Genomic DNA, 18,266 nt, shown 5'->3' on the forward strand with positions numbered 1-18,266 from the left:
AAGTTGGACAGAAGTGGAAGGAGAAACACAGAATTTCACCATGACAGGCCTGCAGCCATACTGTTAAGAGACTAATCAGAAATACGAGCTCATCCCAGCGCTGCCTTTCAGTGAGAGGTCAGTGAGAGAGATTGTCCAGGCAACCGAAGTGCAGCTATGGGTGTGCTTTGGGAGGTTAGGAAGAGTATCTGGTGGGTCGGTTTGATGAAACTCATCTATGCAACATCCACACAAGAGAGCCACCACCATGCCCAAAACCATCCATTGAGTGAAGGTGATTTTCATGGCATTTGGTAGGAAAACCCATAAAATGCTATGTTTTAATTCGTGAGTTTGGGGGTAAGACATTTCTTTACAGTATGCTGTGTTTGAATTTAAGTCAGTCCAACATCCACTCAGGGTGAATGTGAAACATGAGTGCTCGCAGACCCCAGTGAGCACAGCTTATCAACTCTGGCTGTTGTCAGCTCAAAAGTGACAAGCTGCTAAGCACAGAAAGTGTGAGGACTAGTTCTTGCTTCTCCTGATTCATGGCTGTGTGTCTCCTCTTAGACTCAGAGATTGGGCAGTCAGGTATGGAGAGGACACTGGAATAGTTTCAGGATTGATAGCCATTCAGTGTCTGGTTGATAAGAACACTAACTAGCCCATGGCTTTTCTAAGAAATGGAAAGTGGATCATCTCATGGGAAGGGTCTCAAAGTTCTTTTTTTTTAAGTTTTTTTTTAAAAGTTCTATTTTTGCAATTCCTTCAAGTTATAATCATTGTAAGAAACACCCTTTCTTTCTCATAATCTAGAGTTGGACCTAAAGATAAAATGGATTTATGATCTAACAAGTAAAAATAACTGAACTGCAGAAAAACCTAATTATAATTCTTTCCTAGATTCACTGGGTGCATAATTTACACTGCAACAAGTTTGCTGGTTAGGGCACCGGATTAGGCTTGGTGCCGCCGTATGAAACAGTTCATTCAACGTTTCTTCGGGAACGTAAATAGAAGCTCGGCAAAAGCAAGCATGCTGTGGAAACTCAATAATGCTGGTGTTCTGGGAGATGATTCAGAAAATTAAGAAACTATAACCCCAAGTGTTTCACCTGGTCTCTCTGCTCTCCCCACCACCACCCACCGCCCACCAACTGAATTACCAAGTGAACTTTAAATAGTCAGTTGATTGCAAATGTCAGGGTATCACTGTAAGGGGAATATAATAACATTTAGCAAAGAGACAACATCAGTAGGAGAAAGTGAGTCTTCAGACCTGCAGAGACACAAGACCTAGCTGTTACCCAAGTTCTGGCACTCAACCTTAGGGGGGTCCTGTCTTGAATACTAATCACATGGAAATGATCGGCCGCTAGTGCTCTCCTGTAATTCATGTCTTTGAAATCCACGACAGGGAAACACAGCCTTCTAAGAGATTTTACGAAGGTGAGAACTGATCTTAGCATTCAGTCTGAGCCTCATGTTTCCTGGATTCTACTTTGATGCAAAGCTGTGGTTTGCCGTGTGGTTGTTTAGGACGGCCAAAAATATGTTCTTGCTGGTCACTTCTCTGGGTGACGGTCAACCAACCCCCATGTGTTGCTGACCTGGACTACTCCACACAGAAGGATGAAGTCTGCACTGAGTATTGTGCTTCTCCTGTTTCTTCAGGAAGTGCAGTACCAAGGATCACTTCCTATAGGTAAGTTCTGGTTGTTTCTGTAAGTCCTGAGCCTGGGATTTCAGAATGATTTAGTTGGTTCTTAGAGAATAAAACTTGAACGTTGCACAGAACAAAGGTTGACACGTTTGGTTTTCTGCTCACATTTATTGGGGCTAAAGAGACTAAAACAGTTAATTTTCTTCCCAAAGAATTGGGAAACGAAAACATATAATACAACAGTAATTTAAGTAAGCACATGACCAAAACTTCCTGGATCACGAACCAACAGGAGATGTGAATAGCCTGTAGATATCAATTCCGACAGCTTTACAAAATGTCATTCATCTAAGGCATTTCTGTGGTTCTCACGGCCACATGTTCACATACATAAAGGCCTCTATTCATGGACAGAGAGATACGTTCTTTAGGAGCAGTGGGTGCAGGAGGCGAAAGCAGTTACACGCTTAGTTACTGAGTAATTTTAAAGAGGAAATTTGGCGTTCCAAGAAACAGTTTTGTACATCCAAAAAAAAAAAAATCAATGATAATTTTCCACTTGGATTATTTTGTGATGCAGACTACAAGAAAATCCATGCTGGATTATTTGCTTTCCAAAGGCCACTTTCAAAGTACAGATTTCGAGTCCAGAACAAATACCCACAGCGAGAACAAACAGAACGGCTAAGACTCTAACATTTGCCTCCATGTGGCTTTCCTCCTCCCTCGATTCTCTGACATTTTCTGAGAGGGGGAACCCCAGAGGCGGCAGGCTCTGGGTGCTGTACCATGGCCACCAGTGAGATCTCTGGAGGGTGGGTCGTTACACCTAGATGTGAACCTGATGGGCTTCTAAATCTACTTCATTCCAATGGACTGCAAAAGTTTTGTCCCGGCCAAACGCTTGTTATGGAAATCTTCCTGAGGCAGGAGGAGGAAGCTGAGGGGCAGAGGAAGTAAAGCCTTCAGCCTAATTACCCAAAGGGAGAACACCAGCCCTTCCTCCTCACAGTTACCACCGGGGCTTCTTTGTAAACAAAATCAGTTGGGCTGGCATTGTGCCAAGCCCCCGGGGCGAGCCAGAGATACAGACGCTTGGGTTCCATCTACCAAAGTCTCCGACACATTTTGAGGAAAAAGACACCATTATTCAGGCACTTTGCAACATTAAAAAAAAAATCCAGTTATGTAAAATCAGTTGGACAAACAACCCCCCCTCCCCAGGCGAAAAATAAAATCAAGACGAATGCTTTTATAAAAATCTCTGAGAAGGCGATTTCCCTCAGTTTTGTCAGGTTAATCGCCCAAGCGCACTCCTCCAAACCCTCCGCCAGCTCTTAGTTTTGGAGGTGACAGCATTTCAGGTTCTATGAAATCGGCCCTACTTAGAGCCAGGCAAACCTGGAGAATTTTCTGATGGTGGTGCTTGCTGTCGCTGCAGACATCCGTGCAGAGAAATCCAATTTCCCTTGAGTTCCCGTAATCCCCTGAGCTGTGGCAAATGCCCCTCACCTCAAGGGAGGCAGGTGACTATGTGTGCAAGTCAGCCACTCAGACGTAACTTACATTCAGACTAATATGAAATACCCTTAGAGGGTTGGTTACTTTTTTGTTTGTTTTTGTTTTTCTGATGTACTTAAGACATTCACTGGAAGACGGAGCCACTTTATATGAAGACATTTTCTGATAAATGATTAAAAGGATTTGGGCTGGTTGCCATTCAGAAGTTTTCTAGAGTTCTATGTTTTATACAAACGGTGAATAAAAAAAAGTACACGGCCAGGGAATGTTCTGTACATACGTCAGATGCTAATATACACACGTGATCCCTTGAATACATACATCCCCACTTAGGATACATCCCATTGCAGAGGCCAGGCGTCAGTCTTTGATAACGGATCTCGGATAGCAGCAGTTTAACCATCTCGTCACCCAATTACCTCGGAAAACAGAATAGCCCCTGAATACTCTCCCCAGACGGCTTCCAGGAGAGGTCTCTGTTAACACAGAACACACCCAGTTCTTAGGAAGCACCAGACTGCTTTGCTAATGGCAACTGTATAATGCTAGACAGAAAAATATGTTTGTCTTCTCAAAACCTATTTGCTGACTCCTCGTGTAAGAGGCAGGATGTGTCACACTGAGGTGACGCAGATCAGCGACTGAAGACCCGTGAACTATTTCCATCCAACTTCTCGTTGTCATCTTATCTATTTCCCCCTTTTTTTTTTTGAAGATTTATTTATTTATCATATGTAAGTACACTGTAGCTGTCTTCAGACACATCAGAAGAGGGCATCAGATCTCATTACAGATGGTTGTGAGCCACCATGTGGTTGCTGGGAATTGAACTCAGGACCTCTGGAAGAGCAGTCGGGGCTCTTAACCACTGAGCCATCCCTCCAGCCCCATCTTATCTGTTTCTTGAGGACACAGATTGTGTCCTCAAGCGTCTTGAGGACGCTTCTGGGAGAACGAGACTAAATTAGGCTGAGCAAAGAGCTGCTCTAAATTGTGTCTGAAGGTAGGTAACCTGATTTCACATTACAGGGGGAGAAAACTGCACTGAGGGGTTGTTTTAAAAGATTTTTTTTGTGTGTCTACCCTCTTGCGTAAGTTAGGGACTTAGAACAAAAATTAGCACGTGTACTAAGCAAACAAAACAAAACAAAAAAAAACCCTCTTATGCTGATAGATGAATCATTTTAGTCACAGAAAGGGACAAGGTCTTTTAAAATAATCTGATTTTGTATCATCTGTTGGATATCTCCCACATGCCCAGTTGGAGTCGCACGGATTCTCCATGTGTGAATGAACTACAATATGTACTGTTGGTGTACACTGTCTGGTGCAACTCCTGATCTGTCGGGAGTATGGCCACAGAGCCCAAGAAAAGACCCTGCCGTCTACAGCCGGGCCTTTGAAACTTTCCCACTCGCATCCCGTATAGAACACTTTTATAGACCACAGCTGCTGCGGGCTGACTGTGAGTGGTGAGCCTTAGACCAGCATGTGCCAAACAACAGACACTGAGTGAGGCCATGCTGTCTTACAGGTTACCACCTTTTCCTGGGAAGGGACGACTCCCTCTGAACAGCAGTTTCCCCTGCCTGAACATGAGATCACACAGGGAGAGAGAGCTATTATGTCTCTGCCAAGTCACCGTGGGAACGCTGAAGAAGTGCACACTCGGTAGCCGTCATAGGTACGCCAGCCAGTACGGCGACTCCTGAGATAAGCGGCTGGCTCCATTGCTCAGAGAACTTCTTATTATGCGGTGTCATCCTTCCCCTCCGACTCTGGGCTTCTGCCATGTGTCTCCTGGCAGTGGAACCGACGTAGACGTTAGCTCAGTTGGCAATGCTGCCTGGCACGGCGTGACCATTAATTACCACGATGAAGATACATCCGGGCTCCTTGGTTCGGATGGGAGATGAACAGCCGGGTGGGATCCTTCGGACGGTAAGATGGTGATGTGTTAGTCTCCCCGGCTAAAGCGAAGTTCCCGACCTGCTCTACAGACCTAGTCTGGACTGCGGGGCTGCTTCTCGATACACAGGCACACTCACACCCGAGACGAGATGTGGCCCTTTCCAACACCCAGTGCTTTCAGGCAGGTTCAAAGTCTGGACAGAGGCACTTCCAAAGTTTGGCAAGGAGAAGGAGGCAAGGTCACTAAATGGGGCTTTTACCGATGTGCTGTCTCATACAACCCGGATGTCTGTGCAGGTGACTTTAGGTTGTGGACGGATCGTGCTTTTTTTTCTTGCCCCGACAGGACTTGCAGACACAACAGATTATGCAGGGAGAGGCCAGGAGCAGCAAGGGTGAAGTCACCAAGGCAATGACACCTAATCCCACAAGGATCCCCACGACCTGGAAATTGAAGAGAAAACCCTACATCAGTAGGTACGTCATCTGAGATGTGTATATGCCCCCAAGTGTAACAGCCTCCATGGTCTGGATGCGGTGCCCTCCCCCCACCCCTATCCCTATGTCGAAACCCTAATACTCAGTGTGATGGCACATGGAGAGGGGAGCCCTGGGTAATACTGTAGGACCTTGGTGACACTAGGGATCCTAAGAGTTTGGCTCCATTCTCAGCTTGGGAAGAGTACTGTCTGTGAGTGCAACTCCGCATGGCACACATCTGGATTTAGAGTCATGTAAGAGACACACATCTGGATGTGGGGGAAGGGGGCATTTCTAGGCAGGACTAACTGGGAAGGGAAGACATGTGATGATGTCCCATGGGCTGGGCATTGGATTGAACAACAAAAATTTAAAAAAAAAGAAAGCCAGACCAAAGCTAGTGTTCCCTCTCCCTGATTCCTTTTCTGCTGAGAAATGAAGCGTCCCAGGCTCAAGTTCCTACCACCATGAACTCTGCCATGCCCTCCTGGCCGTGATGGACTGTATCCCCTTAAACTGTGGGCCAAATTAGGCACTTTCCTTCTCTAAGTCCTGAGACCAGTAGCCAATTCAAGAACCCCTAGCAGAACCTGCCCACGCTGATATCTGGTCCTCAGACTTCCAGGAGCCAGAACTAGGAAGAAGCATCTCTTTTGGCTGTTTCAGTCACTCAGGCTTTGATAATCTGTTAGCTGAATGACTAGGATACTGTCTTGGGCATTTGAGCAACGTTCTCACTGGACACAAACTACAGAGGACTACATCGGGGGTGTGTGTGAGAGCAAACCAAAGGTTAACTCAAGCTGAACCATAAACTCTAAACCCTGAACTGTGGCTGTTGGCTTGTTCTCTATTGGGGCTTCCTCAACAGCCTCACAGGGGCATTATTAATGATCGTTAGGATGTGAGCATTGGTTTCTTCAAAGGGAGCACAGCCTTTGATAAACACAAAACACTATTAAAAAACAAACCACAATTCTCTTTGAACCTGCCACATAAACACACCATGTTATGTACAGAGCGATCTGAGGCCCTGCAGGAGCCCACAGCATTGGAGAACTCTGCTTTGATGGTTAATATGCTCTAACTGCTTGTAGGAAACTCCTCCCATGTTTTGCAAGAGCAAAGAACATGGGTATGTTCTTTGGCTGGTCACCCTAACGCTCTGCAATCTGGTGCCTCTGTCCCTCAACAATTGTGCTCTTGAATTGACTTCAGGCTGCTGCTCCATTGTTCTCTCTCTCTCCTTGTACCAGAACCTCCCGGAGGGCTTGGGAAAGCAAGGAAAGCCGTCCCAACTCCAACGCGCCTCATGTTCCCTTAAGGTGGAACGTACCTGTGTTCGGTTCCACATTACCGATGCTCTCGAGTGGCCCAGCTTATTCCTGCACGGTCCTTTGTCATAGTGCCTGAGGAATATGTCATTCTGAAAAACAGAGAGAGAGAGAGAAGTTTAAACACACAACGTGGAGTTGAGAGTTGAGTGTCAAGTGTGTGGCTCACCTGTCGCTATGAATGACTTCCTCTGGGAATCCTGACTGAGGCAACAGAATAAGGAAATGACCTGCACCTCCATCTCAGGCAGGTAAGGGACAGGGAGCTCTGGCAGAGGCGTGAAAGGGAATGGTAGAACCATAAACCAGGAGCAAACCTGGTGTGGCCAATACCAGCGAGTGACGGGTGAAAGTGAAGGGGAAGGCCAGTCACAGGATAGTCAGAGAACCAAATGAGGACGCAGGAACAGGCTCATGAATGGTGGGGAAAACTTCTGAGGAGAAAGAAGACCAGTGGTCTTGTCAAGAGAAATGACTTGGAGATGGACTTGTGGGTAAAGATCATCCATGCAACGCATCCTGAGGCAGATCATTACTTCTACCTGGTCTTTGAAGGAGAGACGGGGACATCGGTTTACATAAAATGGGGGGGTGAGGAGGGTATCACAGAACTGAATGAGCTGGTCTAGAAGAGAAGTGCGCTGAGGAGAAGTGTGTTTCAGAGAAGACACGGACAGGTGAGGAGTCTGGAAAGGACACTGATGAAGAGCCAGAGAGGTAAGGTCAGGAGGGATAGGAGAGATAGCAGCTGGCCAAGATGCCAAAGTCTTGGGAGACATCTTGGGAAGAATACAGTCAGGATATGGTTGCATGGTCACTTAAATGTCCTGTGCTAACTGGAGGAAGGCGGATGGATGTTGACAGCAAGAGGCGACTGGGTTCACTGGAAGCTTGGCTTGCGAAGAACAGGGAGAGAAGACCAGTCAGCTTGGGAAAAGACTGGCTCACCTCTAAATGACACAAACAGCAGACAGGATAGAATGGTAAAGGAGTAAAAGAGAGGCTCGGGTCACATGGAAGAGAGAAGAAAGCTGAAGGCGACAAGTCCCTGAGGCTCCGTCTCGGCCCCTGACACCGCATGAATGAACATGAAGCCAGGCGCAAACGCAATGCCCAGCGAGCCCAGTCTCTCTTTGGTGGCTGTCTCGGACGTGGCATTTACAAAATCCCCCTCTCTCTGTCCCAGGCTCTCAATCTTCCCACAAGCACATCAGTACCATGAGGCACAGAACAGTGCCCTGCAGAGAGACCTCTTGTGTGTGTGGAAGCATCGCCTGTCAACAAGAAGCTGATAGCCTATTAGCAAAAGGCAGGAAGTAGAAGCTGGGATTTCCAGTGAAGAGAAAGGAACTCTGGGAGTTGGTCGGGCTCAGGAAGATTTGCCCTGGACTCTGAGGAGAGGTAACTAGCCATGTGGCAGACATAGCACAGAATAAATGGGTTCTGTAAGTTACCAGCTAGTTGGGAGAACAAGCCCAAGATTATCAATTCATATATATATATATATATATATATACATATATATATATATATATATATATATATATATGCCTCAGGAACTGGGGCACACTGAGGTTACACTGCCCCATGGAAAAGCATCTTTTCCACAAGCCGATGCCCTCATCTAAACCAGAGAGAGAGAGTTCCCGAGACACCGTGACAGAAGAGTATACTTCAACATCTGAAGCCCGCATATTCAGACATTTAACATCTGTCCCATCTCACGTTGAGGGCCCACACAATGCAAGTGTCTGAACAGAGCGTCCTCAGCCACACCATTCCCCCAGACACACTTCAGCCAAAGGATGGTGATCTGGTGCACACATTTAGTCCCTCGTGTTCCTTCCTCCTGAAGAGAACTGTGTGAACTCAGTTGTCTCGTGGGTAGAAACCCATTTTATTTTACGATTTGGTGACAACAGGGAGAAAACCCAAGGATCTCTCTTTGACGTGTAAATCTTGTTAAACACCACGCAGATCTAAGGGAATATGTTGAGGCAAAGTAACTCGGAGTAGAAACCATTGGCGAGCTGTTTAATTCTTGCATCTATGACATCTGCCTTTAACTCTTCAATCTAATGCACTCCCTTAAAAAAAAAAAAAAGACCAAGACGCTCTTCCACCCGATGCCAGCAGTTTACCTCACTTTCAGCAGAAGGGCCAGGCGTCATTCCATTAATGACACCTTCATTTCTGGCTCTGTATAAGATACTATAGCACCATAAAAACCGCTAGCTGAATGAAATCCAACCGTAAGGCAAAACCAAGAGTTGACGAAAAGGCACCAGTGTGTTTCCTGGTTAGTTTTACCTCACGTGACACAAGCTAGAGTCATCAGAGGAGGAAGCCTCAATTGAGAAAAATGCCTCTATAGAATCTGGCTGTAGGTAAGCCTACGGGGCATTTTCCTAATTAGTGATTGATCATGGGAGGGCCCAGCCCATTATGGTGCCACCGTTTGGGTGGCAGTCCTGCATTCTATATAAAAACAGGCTGAGTAAGCTATGAGGAGCAAGCCAGTAAGCAGCAGCCCTCCATGGCTTCTGCATCAGCTCCTGCCTCCAGATCCCTGTCCCGCTTGAATTCCTGCCCTGACTTCATCTGATGGTGAACTATGAGGTGGAAGAGTAAGCTGAATAAACCCTTCATTCCTCCCCAAGTGTCTATGGTGTTTCATCACAGCAATAGTAACCCTACCTAAGACAATATGGACACACACTATAGCTTCAGACAGGAGTATCCGTAAAGAGCTGGCACCACCTCAAACTTTAAAAGATTGAGACTGGAGGACACCCTTGTCACCCACCCTCCCACAGCCGAGATCACTGTTCACCTTGGTGTAGGACCAAATGAAAGTGCGGCAGAATTTGGGAAGACACACTCTTGGGTCAGGAGGGACACTAAGCAATAGACAGGTCCCAGGATCTAGTAAGTGGCAAGGCCATAGTGCTTCCGTGTCACAGCAACACACAGGACCCAGGGGGCAGGAGACACCACCCATCTGAACAGCCTTTCTGATGGCGATAGGCAGAACGCCCCTGGGAGATGCATGGCTGAGTCTCCAGTGACTGTCTGCCGGTCTAACTGTGCGAAGGACTTTGATGTGGGGGAGGTTATCCTTTGTGATCCCAATGGCTCCCATCCCATTTCATGGTTCTTTATTGAGAGGAATGCTTCCTGGCTGTGGTCAGTGGGAATGAGAACCACGAGGGGGTCAGGAGCCGGGATGAGTCTACCGACACAAGCAACCCCATCTCTAGAAGATAGAGGAGCAAAGACATGGATTCCCACCTAGCGTCTCCAGACAGCGTTCCAGCCCAGTCAGGATCACAATCCAGTGAGATACATATCTATCTTCTAAGGTAGACATAGAAAATAACTCTGCGGTTTTAAGCCAGAAAGTCTGTGACCGTTTGTTACGACAACAATATAAAGACAACAATATAAAGTGACCACTCAGACGGCTTTTTACACGATAGAGATAATTTCCTCTAGGGCATAAAAACGTCCTGAAAACATTTCAGACATAAATGCGCCTGAAAGCTAAAGTGGCCCATCTAAGGCAACACAAAGAGGTTTCACTCTGTCTGAAGTAGCTGTGCTGGGCTGGGCTCGCCCAGCGCGCACAACGATCGGGTCCAGTGCCCACGAAACGAATGAAAACAAAAAGGAGGAGGGAGTGGGGAGAGGTCAAAGAAAGGGAGGAAGAAAGACAGGGAGGTCAGGAAGGACAAAGTGGGCTTAGGGAATCTCACTAGGAAAAACAAATCCCTTTTGCAGGATGACGAGAGGCCCCAGGGCTGAAGGGAAGGACTGTGGGGCTCGCTCAGACAGTGGCGCAGACACAGCAAAGGTAATGGCAAGCCCCTCCGAGGAGAACTCACGTCCAGGTTCTGCAGGCAGTACCAACAAAACGTGTGCTTGCAGTTCTTACACATCATCTGGGCGCAGCCTTCGTTGCGCTCAATGTAGATGCGGCAAACCGGGCACTGCTTGATGGGGGAGTCCGCATCCGTCCCAAAGAGGGCCCTAGGACGAAACAGACGAGACGTGCTCAGTCAGCGTCACCTATGTGATGATGGCCAGGGCTGTTACATGACTAGTTAGTACGTTTCTCAGTTCGCCGTGTTTAATTCACTTCCAAAGAAAGGGGTGGGAATAAAAAATAGGAGGCGTGGATTATTCGTTGTGCAGAACATCCGATAAGAAAGAATTTATTTATTTTGTCTCCTGATGAATTACGTAATTACACTTTCTACAGCTGGCTGGCTTTATCGCCTGGCCAAATTAATACTTCATCCCTAATCACGCAGTCTCTGAATGAGAAGTACTCGGAGGGAGTTAGACTGTGAGATCACAACTCAGTATCCTAACAGGATGCAGTCCAGGTAACGACCTGTTCCTTAAATAAAGATAAGGGCTGGGATTCAGTTAGAGACACTCAGAGGGACACCAACGATGGTTGAAAAGACGAAGAGGCCTGCGTGTGACCACAGCAGAAAGGGACACAGAGCCAAGTGGTTCCAGTCAGGGTAGGAGGGAGTCAGAGTACCCACCTCACTACACGCCGATGACTGGGCATCAAAAGCACCATCCAGTGCACAGAAGCAGCACTGTTTGCAAAATGTGGACAAAGCTAGGTCAGATGAGGTGCTAGGAATACCCTTACATAGCAGAGACTCCATTTCTACTTTACTATTCTCTGGGCTGGTGAGATGGCTCAGCAGGTAAAGGTGCTTGCTGCCGAGCCTGCAGACCTGAGTTCAATCCCTGGGACCCATGTGGAAAAAGGAAAAAAACAAACCAAAACAGAACCAACAAAAAACTCTCACAAGTTGTCCTCTGAGCTCTACACATGAGTCATGGCACAGGTCTACACATGTACACACGCACGCAGGCACGCATACGCCCAGTATAAACGTAATAGAAAATTTAATGCCCCTTTCCCAGTAGGAACTCGGGCTCCTGAGAGGCTGTACGTCTTACATGAGGCTTCCTGGAGCCAAGAACAGAACTTAAATCATCCTTTTCCTCTGAGTCCTTTAAACTTACTCACGGGGACTAAGTACTCTGGAAGGCCCTGCCTTAATCTGACGGGGATGGCACATGGCAGGGCGTGCATCAGAGTTCTCTCTCTTCTGGGCTGGGTCTGGCTATCTGGGTGCAGCACCGTGGCCTGGCAGTGTGACTATTCCTGAAGACTAGTTCTGCGTGCTCTGAGGGCATCGGGTGAGTAAGCCAACTGGCTGGGAACACTGGTTGTTTTGTTCTTCCTCGTGCAGAACGGCCAAAGCCTCAAGCAAAGCATGAGATCCAACACAAAGGCCTCTCGCTCTGCTCCTGGCTGCTGCCATAAACACCTTCTGTACAAAAGCGGCACCGGCCAGTTGAATTGCTTCTCAACCCATAACCAGATCTCAGCCCTGGTGCCAACTTCTCGTAGCAGAAAGCTTTAGGAGAGAATCTCTCTTCCTGTGTTTTCTAAGCATTTAAGAAGACGGTGTACATGCCTGTGCACTCCGTAGGATCAGCGTCCTCTAGGAGCAGGCTATTTCTATGGGAGTAAGGACACAGCTGTCTCGTTTTGTGAGCAGAAAGAACGGGCTTACACCCCAGTGTAGGCAAACAGGGCTTCTTAGCAAATAGCTACATAGAAGCCACGGCGTTCTTGCTGAGAACTACAGAGCTTGGTGCCTCTCTACCCACAGGGGAATGGGCTCAACATGATCTGAAGGTCCCCTTAGGATAAAGAGCTAGAATCCCTTTTAGACATCCTGTTCTGGTTGATGTCTATTGCCACCTTACTCCGTCTTCTCTCGGTATTTCTACAGTGACTGTCTAAAAGCCATCTAACTCCTTCTCACAGCAGCTTATGCCGAGTTTGAAAAGAACACTGGGAACAACCCCAAAGACACCTCACCCCTTACCCATGCTCTGGCATCGCCGACTGGCTGTCTCGGCAGGAGGACTCCTCATGCCAAGCATCCTTGCAACATGAGCAGAATTTCAGGTGGCAAGAAGGGCACTCCACCGACACGGGCTGTCCGGGGTCTCCTGCTGTGATATGGCACACTGTCTGGCAGTCTGCGACAGGACACCATGTCCGGAGGGGGTCCATGTGGACCTCTGAAACATAAAGGGGGAAACCGTGATTGGCCTTCTCCAACCCAAACGTTAAAGTTTCTCCCCTCCATTTATCTGTTTTGTTTTGTTTTTTTAATAGACCAACAAGAGAGTGGCTATGTCCATGACTGATGGTCTTGATGATGGGTCAAAGCCTGCCATCCACCATCCAGAGCATAAAATCATCCCTGCCACATTCTCGAGGAAGGAGCCAAGAGATCAGGTCACCACCGCCTTCATTAGTAGTAAGGTATGATCTTTAAGCAAAAACTACAACTTGCCCTTGAGTGCAAAACTCTCGAAATGGCAAAACTCTTATTTCTTCAGTGATAAACTAGGAGAAAGGCTGACTTGAAGAGGGTAAAAGCAAGAGAATAAAGGTATTCTACACGTGAGAATATGTGCGCTGGGCTCTCAGATATAGTTCATACCTCAGGGAATTTTAAAGCCAGGATTCAGAGAGCGTAGGATCAAACAGCATCCAGTGTGGCTTAGCTAGCAAGTCAGATTTAAGTGGTTTGCTGCCTTACCAGTGAACAAGATAGGGACTATATAAGAAGGGCTCACAAGCTCTTGAAACAGAGTATTCCATTTCTCTTCATGTAATATGCCCTCTGAGGAAACATATGAGGCTATCTGAGGGGAGCAGTGGCCTTTCCTTCTCTGAATGCTTCTCTGAATGTATTTTACACATTCCTTACTCCGGATGTTCCTCTCTTAGACCTCTGCGGTTAATGTCAATCTGATATAATCACTCTAATCAGTTGCAGTACTGGGAGAAGTTGTGATGTGTTTCTATCAACCAGTTGTTTCAGGCATCCAAAGTGGTACAACGGAACTAGAAACCATAACCTCGGGAACAGTTGCGGATCCAATGAATTCGAACCCAGTGTGATTGCTGCCCACAGCCCAACCCACACCCCAAGAAGGGATCTGAGCTATAGGAAACAGAGATTTCAACTTCCCCCATCGTGACCGGACATGAAGTGTCAGGCAGGGAACCATGGAAGCCGGGCAAGGAGGGAGGCATTGAAGCTCTCTACAGAGGGGCGTGTCTGAGATGCAGCGTTGGGTGGGTCTGTGGTCGTGCTGACACCCTGCTGGACTCAGACAAACACTATGACGTGACACCATTCAGACAAATGCTATGACGTGAGACCATTAGGTAATATACCTTCAACAGATCACCATCAGATATGTCCCATTACGTAGGGACTGAGATGCTACCTATGATGCATGCCATACTTCCGCTCATTGCAAATCACTTTTGGGGCTTTTCCTAGTTTGATTGATTACTTGTTTGGGTTAACGTGGGGATGGGACATGTCTCTGTCAGTAGCCCTGTACTGAGTAAAACCCCAGCCTTATTCTTCAAGAATGGCTTCCAGAGCTTAAATAGGATCAAAAGGAGAGATGTTAGGAGCACAGATTTTTAGCTCTGGCCAATTCTCCCAGTTGACTCTCTCAGCCCCCTTGCATCTTATCTAAACATGTCCGTCACGACAGTCTGAATGTCCCAGAGCTGTACTTTTCCCAGACTTCTTGCAGCAAAGGCTTGGCTTGGGATGTGATTCCAACCGCCAGGAAGGAAAGGAGAGATCTGACCTTACACAGGGCTTCTAGGCTTCCTTGGGACAGGCACAAGGATCTGAGGGCACTTGGGAAAAGCTAAGCAGATTAAGACATTTGAATGGCTAAATCAATCAAAGCCACCACAGCCTACCCAAGAGCTTCCTGTATATGTAGTAGGAAGATGTCCTGGTGCGTCCAGCTATTTTCAGACATTCCATGCCTTGTCACTGAAAGCGTATTAACTGATAAGGCTACTTACTTCCAGTAAGAGAGAGTAACCACACTGAGGGACGGCTTCTCCCATGGGGAGACTTTACTGAGAGGATTAAAGGGCCATGTCGAACACGACCTTAGAAGTTTTTCCTATGCCAATCGTTTTATCTCCGTATGTAGCACATGGATAATGTGCAATCCAATTGTAAGCAAAAGCATATAGTATTCTGTAGAAACCTTGTCCACCACAACACAAATACGTATACTTATTTAGAAACTAATAATAGATGTGTTCAATGAAAAGACAAGATTACAGAATAGTATAGATGAATGATATAAAACTATGTATATAGAGACATATTTTAACTGCTTCTGGAACACTAATGAAGGTCACAGCTTGCCCCGAATCAAAGTCAAGGGTGGGGTGAAAAGGCACCGGTTTTCTTTACTGTTAATATGGACTCTAAACACTATACTTATTTACTGTGTACTGTGGCCGTGGGCATGTCACTCCATGCATATTCCGGGGACACCGTGTAGGACCTGGTCCTCTCCTTCCACAGTGTGAGACCCAGAGACTGAATGTAGTCTTTGGGGGTGATGGGTGGGAAGTTCCTTTACCTGCTGAGCTATCCACCTCAGTGTTCTGAGTGATTTTTTTTTTCCTTAAAAGACACAAATACCACTTGTGTAACTTTTTTAATTGGCTCTTAAGTTATTTCCGGAAGCTAGGCATAGTGGCTCACATGGGCAACATTTTTCCTAATAAAAAAAACAATGTGTTGCGCCTAGAACTCTGCTCTCAATAACCGCCATCCAACCAGTGCCGTAGTGGGTTAAGGAAGGGTGGAACATCCAAGAGAGTAAGCAGACCAAAGAGTTTTATCTTTTACAACCTAACCGCCACACCCAGGTCTCTTACAGATGCAAATGAGAGATGTTTTTGGATGAAAGAAGAAGTGTTTTGGTACCTCAGAGTTAGAAAGTACAAAGGACATTTAAGTAAGTGGTTCTCCTATCTTGTCTCCAGTTTTCTTCCCAGCAAAGGTCCTATGGCGTGAAACCACGCACTCTGTCAGTTACTAATTTGGTTAGAATTACTAGAGATGAACTTGGAGGCCTCTACGCTTCTGAGAACCACTGACACTGAACACACATTAATTTTGCTCTCATGCTTGTTTGTAACCGTACATTTGTAAAAAATCACATTTAAGCCCTTTGTGGGTGGAGTCACGGACAAGCTTCAAAATTACAAGCGGTTTTGATCTGTTTCTAACGTTTATCTAAATGGTGCACAGGTAAAGGTCAGTTGGACTTTATAAGACAGAAGACAAACCCAGAGCTGAGGCAGCAGTTTAACACAACACCTTTCTTCCTTCGAAATGAGGTGGTCAAGAGCAATACCACCCTCCAGACTACACTAAACACAGCAGGCTCCCCGTGGCCTAAAGTCAAAATCCTCCGTCCCCTCTACCTCCCTGCACACCCCAAAGTGACATTAACTTCTTTGAAAACTCCAAACATATACTTTTTATTTTCAAGAAAGGGATTGAAAAAATCAATTTTATGAGATGTAAGCGTATAGTTGCATATGGGAGTTCCTCCAGGTAGATACCAAGGTCCTTAAAGGCTCAAGTCCTTTACACAAACGGTGCACTATTTGCACACTTTTCAACCATCCCTGGCTTCCTTAAAACACAGACTACAGTGCCATATGGACAACTGCTATGCTATTCAGGGAATAATGAAAAACCAGTATCAGTATAGTATCAGTATAGAAGCAATTTTTTAAAAAATATATTTCCAATGGGAGGCTGACTAAACCTATGGGTGCAGAAACCACAGCTACAAATGTTGTTTAAAAAGATTTATTATATATATATATATATGTGTGTGTGTGTGTGTGTGTGTGTGTGTGTGTATGTCTGTGTGTGTGTGTGTGTGTGTGTGTGTGTGTGTGTGTGTGTATACTGTAGCTGTCTTCAGACACACCAGAGGAGGGCATCAGATCTCATTAAAGATGATTGTGAGCCGCCATGTGGTTGCTGGGATTTGAACTCAGGACCTCTGGAAGAGCAGTCAGTGCTCTTAACCACCCCTGTAAAGCTGGAGTCATCTCGCCAGCCCCCCTGTAAAGCATATTTCTTATTCTGAGTTACTGATAGCTGGGAAAACACGGTAACTTCCACAAGGCTGGGGCTCAGTAATCACGTAAATGATTTACCAATGTGTGAAATTGGAACTGTATTCTGAGAGACTCTCGTGCAAGACTCCTAAAGAAACGCTACATTACGAGAATTCCCTCCCTTGGCTCCTTCTAACCTGAGGTGCCTCATCTCCCCTTTCTTCCTCAGCTCTGGACCTTCCTTCTTGTGTCACCTGTGAGGAACATGGCTGTGCACGTCAGTCTGCAAGCCCATCATGTAATAGTGACCTTGGAACTTCATGATGAGCATGACACGGGGTGCATTAGCTAATTAATTGATTGATTGATTGGGACATTCGTCATCGAAGAGACAAAGTCACAGACTGGAACTGCAACTTGCTTCTGCAAAGGAGATCTGGGTGGCTGAAGGAAAGCCCCGGGGCTATTTATCTCAGTTCCTGCAGTTGTGCAAAGCAGGGCTATTTCTACTTCTGCATTCTGACAATTATTAGGAAATCGAAACAGCCTGCGACAGGGCATCTAAGAATTAGATCTGACGCAGATGACGAGTTTTCAGCTTTCAAAAGACAAATCCAATCGAGCTCAGCGTTAGGGAAGGGAGTGAAAGGGGAAGAGAAACAAAACAAGACAAAGAAGAATCTCCAACCCTTGTTTTTCCTCGCATGACAACCGGCAGCGTTTGACAGGCGCCATATGAAATTTGTTTTTATTATTCTGTTGTATACTTTCTTAACCAACAAGAATGGTTCCACCTGTGACCCTCTGCCATTGTGAGTCTACCGCAAAAGAGACGCCACAGGAGTTGTTAATATTGTGGGGAAACACCACACCTCCAATTTAATTTAATTATCAGCTGATATGTCAAGCTGTTTTAACTTTTATGGCCTGATGCATTTTTAATTATGCCAAAGTTAATTTGCCTTCGGTATCTCAAAGTAGAAGAGTCTTCTGCAGACAGTTAAGATGCCATTAAACTAAAGTAATCAGAATTAACATCTGCGACAGTCAGTATAATCCATATAGCTAGAGTGGCTGCCATCAAACAGACTGCTCACCGGAGACTTGGAAAGGCTCAAAGATTTTCAAATTTGGGATAACATCTAAAGTCACGGTTATGAGACCCACAAAATGTTGTGTGTTTGGTAAGTTGAACGTGAGCCCCTAAGTTATAGCCAACTATCGAAAAGAAATCATAATATTAAATAAATTTTAGTTGCTACTACCTGCCTGGGATTCCTTTCTCTTTAATAAGGCCAGGTTGGGCATCCTACCTAAGTGAGTCATATCTCCTGGAGGATGT

The 18,266-nt window shown here is 46.2% G+C and overlaps 1 protein-coding gene across 3 annotated transcripts in view; it reads right to left on the minus strand.

Moving 5' to 3' along the window:
* Positions 1 to 1,793: 1,793 nt before the first annotated feature.
* Positions 1,794 to 18,266, minus strand: part of Rnf144b (ring finger protein 144B) — a 149,122-nt gene continuing 132,649 nt past the window's right edge. For 2 of the 3 annotated variants that reach the window (XM_039095970.2, XM_006253767.5), the window contains 4 exons: positions 12,819 to 13,017; positions 10,776 to 10,920; positions 6,894 to 6,983; positions 1,794 to 5,521 (listed from right to left, as the gene is read on the minus strand). In XM_039095970.2, the coding sequence (XP_038951898.1) occupies positions 5,381 to 5,521; positions 6,894 to 6,983; positions 10,776 to 10,920; positions 12,819 to 13,017 (575 nt within the window). In that variant the 3' untranslated portion in view covers positions 1,794 to 5,380. The remainder of the gene's footprint in view (positions 5,522 to 6,893; positions 6,984 to 10,775; positions 10,921 to 12,818; positions 13,018 to 18,266) is intronic. The other variant, NM_001108881.2, reaches the window with a different exon arrangement.

The sequence above is a fragment of the Rattus norvegicus genome, chromosome 17 (genome assembly GCF_036323735.1).
Source record: "Rattus norvegicus strain BN/NHsdMcwi chromosome 17, GRCr8, whole genome shotgun sequence".
Taxonomy (NCBI): Eukaryota; Metazoa; Chordata; class Mammalia; order Rodentia; family Muridae; genus Rattus; species Rattus norvegicus.